The sequence below is a fragment of the Oncorhynchus clarkii genome, chromosome 14 (assembly GCF_045791955.1).
Source record: "Oncorhynchus clarkii lewisi isolate Uvic-CL-2024 chromosome 14, UVic_Ocla_1.0, whole genome shotgun sequence".
Classification (NCBI taxonomy): Eukaryota; Metazoa; Chordata; class Actinopteri; order Salmoniformes; family Salmonidae; genus Oncorhynchus; species Oncorhynchus clarkii.
The window spans coordinates 17,666,237-17,672,296 of NC_092160.1; the positions used below are offsets into that span (position 1 = coordinate 17,666,237).

Consider the following 6,060-nt stretch of genomic DNA (forward strand, 5'->3'; position numbering starts at 1 on the left):
ACACACAGGAATGAAATGGACATGTAGAAAGGTAGTGGAATGGTAGTGGTTCTGTAATAGGAGAAACAGAGGCAATGAATATACACATACCGAATGAACACACCAGGGCAAGAATGCACAGATACAGAATCTTAAAGTATAAAGCAGTAATAAATTATAAAGGACTATAGAAATATAAGCTGATATAGTGCTGAACAACTAGCAGTAATATACACAAATACACAACTTTAAACACGCACGCAATCCCACATGCCCTGAGGTATGCCTCATGTCCAGAGATATGAACGAGTCCAGTTGTTGTGCAGGACAGAGATGAACTTGCTGCCTTCTCTGTGACGGCTTGAAAGAGACTGAAAAGTGTGTGACCTGGAGAGTCAGAAAGAGGAGCAGATGTGTGGCCCCCTAGCAACTGCCCTAGCAACTGCCCTGTCAACCAATCAGTGGCCAAGGCCCTAGGTGTGAAAGGACAGTTTATGACATTATAAACCATAGCCTGGCCTGCTAGGTTCCAGTGGGGAGGGGTGCCTACTGCAAAGGTTAGAAAGTAAGTGTTTGTGTCTCAGAGGACTCTGAGATGGTTTGCTGTGAGTCTCCAGCAGGGAGTTTGTAACATTACATCATTCAGATTAGTTCCATAATTAATCCTATTTTCTGGTTGTAAATTGAATAGCACACTTCCAGACTGATGGGTACTCTAAATGTAAATATGTGGTTGTACTAAAAGCATGTTTACAAATGGGACCAGCATCACAGAACATCCTCGAACCATCATTCTCTTCTCTTTAACCCCACCACACCTCACCCTACTTCCCATGCATGAACTTTATACACATTAATGGAACTCAAGGATTTAGGGCACAAGCCAGCATGGCTTGTAAAACATAATTTCAACTAGCCTGGGTAACTTTCAGGTAAAAAATGTGTGCCTTGTGAAATTTGGCCAGACTGGCTAGTTTAGTTTGGCACATTTTCTACCATCCGTGACTGAATGTAGGCTCTGTGTATGTCTACCGAGCAGAATGTGATTGCAGAATATCCATTTCCGTTGCTCATGTATTATTAAATGGATAATAATGTAATCTTCTTCCCAAATAGGAACCATCAGCTCCTGGGTGGTGATCTTCATCCTGCCCATCAACAGTGCCCTCAACCCCATCCTGTACACCTTGACCACACGGCCATTCAAAGAGACCATCCTCCAGGTGTGGGCCAACTACAGGCAGAGGAGACCACTAATGAGCAGCCACCCAGCCCACCACCCCTCATTGACGTTGCAGGAGATGTGGCCACTCCAAGAGAACAGCCAGACTCTGACTTCGCCCGGCGACAACCTGACACATCCCTTGGAAATGTCCTGCACAATATCGTGCACATCAGGCACGTCTCAGCCACTGCCTGTGGAAAGTACAAACCCCAAATAATGCCCTTCAGGTTTAACAATTTGCCCAGCAGAGGGAGGAGCGGCTTGACTCCCACACAGGTCTTTTTTTTTTATGCCGATGTTTCATGTGCAATGGTATGTTTACAGCATGTTGATTGTTGTAGAGTTTATCAAATTTTTCCTCTGTGATTTATACAGACATCAAAGGAGCTCATTGGTACACTTTGGACTATGTACCGTTCTATTCTGTTGAGGATTAGACCTTGACTTTGTTCATGCTTTCAGTTCCATGTGATTATTGACACACTTCTATGATTTATGGTTATAAGAAAAAACATCAATCATTCCCATAAGCATCCATTTCTGTAAAGTCCATCACTCTTCATGTACAGAGTATTGTATATAATAAATCAATCACTGCCATTCTCTGTTCTGGAATGCGATGTTTTGTCATGTATAGCACCAGTCAAAAGTTTGGACGCACCTACTCATTCCAGGTTTTTTCTTTATTTCTACTATGTTCTACATTGTAGAATAATAGTGACGACATCACAACTATGAAATAACACAAATGGAATCATGTAGTAACCAAAAAGTGTTAAACAAATCAAAATACATTTTAAATTCTTCAAAGTAACCACCCTTTGCCTTGATGACAGCTTTTCACACTCTTGGCATTCTCTGGACCATCTTCATGAGGTAGTCACCTGGAAAACATTTCAATTAACAGGTGTTCCTTGTTAATTTCTTTCTTAATGCGTTTGAGCCAATCAGTTGTTGTGACAAGGCAGGGGTGGTAAACAGAAGATGGTCTTTTAACAGATAGGGTTAAGTCCATATTAGGGCAAGAACAGCTCAAATAAGCAAAGAGAAATGACAGTCCATCACTTTAAGACATGAAGGTCAGTCAATCTGGAAAACTTTGAAAGTTCAAATGCTGTCACAAAAACCATAAAGCGCTATGATGAAACTGGTTCTCATGAGGACTGCCACAGGAAATGAAGACCCAGAGTTACTACTGCTGCAGAGGATAAGTTCATTAGAGTTACCAGCCTTAGAAATTGCATCCCAAATATATTCCTCACGGAGTTCAAGTAACACATCTCAACATCAACTATTCAGAGGATACTGCATGAATCAGGCCTTCATGATCAAATTGCTGCAAAGAAACCACTACAAAAGGACACCAATAAGAAGACACTTGCTTGGGCCAAGAAACATGAGCAATGGACATTAGACTGGTGGAAATCTGTCCTTTGGTCTGATGAGTCCAAATTTGAGATTTTTGGTTCCAAACGCTGTCTTTTTGAGACGCAGCATAGGTTAACGGATAATCTCCGCATGTGTAGTTCCCACCTTGAAGCATGGAGGTGTGGGGGTGCTTTGCTGGTGACACTGTCAGTGATTTATTTAGAATTCAAGGAACACTTATGCCATCCCATCTGGGTTGTGCTTAGTGAGACTATAATTTGTTTTTCAACAGGACAATGACCTAATTCCTCCAGGCTGTATAAGGGCTATTTGACCAAGAAGGAGAGTGATGGAGTGCGGCATCAGATGACCTGGCCTCCACAACCCCCCGATCTCAACCAAATGGAGACGGTTTGGGATGAGTCGGACCGCAGAGTGAAGGAAAAGCAGCCAACAAGTGCTCAGCATATGTGGGAACTCCTTCAAGACTGTTGGAAAATCATTCCAGGTGAAGCTAGTTGAGAGAATACCTAGAGTATGCAAAGCTGTCATCAAGGCAAAGGGTGGCTACTGTAATATAAAGTATATTTTGATTTGTTTAACACTTTTTTCATTACTACATGGTTCCATATGTGTTATTTCATATTTCCGATATCTTCACTATTATTCTGCAAAGTAGAAAATAGTAAAAATAAAGAAAAACCCTTGAATGAGTAGGTGTGTCCAAACCTTTGACTGGTACTGTATGTGCATGCAAAGAGCAAGCAACAAGCTGCACAGGAATTCACTACTGTAATGGTCCATGATACAAAGTGGCTCAGTGACTCATGTTTGCTTCTTCACAAAGAGGGCAACTGATGCTACTGAATCAGACATCTATTTGTCAGGGGAGAAGCACCAGGTGGTATCTGATTTTAAGTGAGTAGGTGTGTCCAAACCTTTGACTGGTACTGTATGTTTGAATGGTTTTCATTTTGTCTTTGAAATAATTATGACATCATCTCTGAGAGGAGCAGTGAACTGCTGACAGATTCATGTTGTTTATTTAATGTACAGGCAGGCTATGCAGACAGCAGAGGTGACTTGTTCATGGCATTTGCTATTGCAACACAAAGATAAAGTATGTCATGTTTCAAGAGCAGTCAATCTTGGGTTTGCGTCCATCTTTGATGGCCAGCTATCATCCAGAAGGCGAGGACAGTACAGGTGCATCAATGCTGGGACCGAGAGACTGAAAAACAGCTTCTCTCTCAAGGCCATCAGACTGCTAAATAGCCATCATTAGCTGGCTACCACCCAGTTACTCAACTCTGCACCTTAGAGGCTGCTGCTCTATGTACGTAGACATGGAATCACTGGTCACTTTAATAATGGAACACTAGTCACTTTAATAATGTTTACATACCGTTTTACTCATTTCATATGTATATAGTGTATTCTATTGTATTCTAGTCGATGCTACTCCGACATTGCTCGTCCTAATATTTGTATATTTCTTAAATCCATTATTTTACTTTTAGATTTGTGTGTATTGTTGTGAATTATTAGACACTACTGCGCTGTTGGAGTTAGGAACAACAGATGCAATGGCATCTGCTAAATATGTGTATATGACAAATAAAATTTTATTTTATTTTGATTTGATGACCGCAGGAGGCATTTTCTTAAAGGCATGATAGAATGTTTGTTCAAAGGTCTCAATTTACAGTTGCTGATAACAGTGGTAATGTGCCATTCCTTTGTAAGGAAGTAATCATAACATTATTTGCACTCAGTCACTCCCACACATTACAATATGTGTGTTATCATTTGTTATTTTATTTGTTGTAATCGTATTTAATAAAATCAAGAGCCAAAAAGTTTTGATTGGTCTTAAAATATTTTATATTCAATGATTTTGTGGATATTATTTTGTGGATATATTGTTTGATTCTTGCTATTTTTCATGAACTGAATGACATGGTCACCAAAATATTTACAAAGGCTTATCTGCTGAATTGAAACTTGCTTTCATATGATAAACCCATATGTGCTCAGACTTCAATAATGGAAGGACAAGGAGAACTGCAAAAGTGATGTAATCTATAGTTTGGAAGTGAGCGCTGGCTTTGTAGCCTACATTATGTCACTACTACTGAATGTGTTTTTAGTGGAGAGTTATGTGTCTCGTGCATTTGACCCTGGTGGTGGTTTCAAGACACTGTTGTTTACATAAGATGTTTTTAAGATTTGCACAGCATCAACCTTGGAAATAAAAACATATATGCATGATTTGTTTGCTTTCTAGATGTAACTTGATCATTTTAATATTTTACAGATGTATTGTTATTTTATCCTATTTGGCTTCTAGAAGAGTAAAAACAAAGAAACTTGCATTACATTTGCAGATGACACAACAGTGGTAGGCCTGATCACCGACAACAACGAGACAGCCTATAGTGAGGAAGTCAGAGACCTGTCTGTGTGGTGCCAGGACAACAACCTCTCCCTCAAAGTGATCTTGACAAAGGAGATGATTAAGGACTACAGGAAAAAGAGGACCGAGCATGCCCCCATTCTCATAAACAGTGCTGCAATGGAGCAGGTTGAGAGCTTCAAGCTTCAAGATCACCAACAAAATAACATGGTCCAAGCACACTATGACAGTCGTGATGCAGGCACGACAAAACCTATTCCCCCTCAGGAGACTGAAAAGATTTGGCAAGGGTTCTCAGATCCACAAAAGGTTCTACAGCTGCACCATCGAGAGCTGCCTGGTATGGCAACTGTTTGGGCTCCGAACGCAAGGCACTACAGAGGGTAGTGCGAACGGCCCAGTACATCACTGGGGCCAAGATTCCTGCAATCCAGGACCTCTATACCAGGCGGTGTCAGAGGAAGGCCTTAAAAATTGTCAAAGACTCCAGCCATCCTAGTCATAGACTGTTCTCTCTGCTACTACATGGAAAGCGGTACCGGAGCGCCAAGTCTAGGTCCAAGAGGCTTCTATAAACAGCTTCTTCCCCCAAGCCATAAGACTCCTGAACATCTAGTCAAATGGCCACTCAGACTATTCACATTGTCCCCCCCCCCCCTCCCCACACCACTGCCACTCTCTGTTGTCATCTATACATAGTAACTTTAATTAACTCTACCTACATGAAGATACTACCTCAACTAGCCAGTGCCCCCGCACATTGACTCTGTACTGGCACCCCCCTGTATATATATATATATATATATATATTTTTTTTTTAATTACTTGTTATTTTTATCTCTTATTCTTATGAGTAATTTTTGAAACTGCACTGTTAGTTAGGGGCTTGTAAGTAAGCATTTCACTGTAAGGTCGACACCTGTTGTATTCGGTGCATGTGGCTAATACAATTTGATTTGATTATGAAACGGATATTACTTACAGTGTACATGTCTCTGAGTCAATCCAGTCAGTGTGAGATCTACATTTACGCAGGTACCGCCTCTTTTCACTCACGTGAACGTGCCAGAAC

The 6,060-nt window shown here is 40.9% G+C and overlaps 1 protein-coding gene across 1 annotated transcript in view; it reads left to right on the top strand.

Annotated features, from left to right (window-relative positions):
- The window catches only part of LOC139366363 (relaxin receptor 1-like), a 104,197-nt gene extending 102,776 nt beyond the window's left edge, over nucleotides 1-1,421 (top strand). Inside the window, exon 18 of the mRNA XM_071103754.1 lies at nucleotides 1,096-1,421. Coding sequence (XP_070959855.1) covers nucleotides 1,096-1,421 — 326 coding nt within the window. The remainder of the gene's footprint in view (nucleotides 1-1,095) is intronic.
- The last annotated feature ends 4,639 nt before the right edge of the window (nucleotides 1,422-6,060 follow it).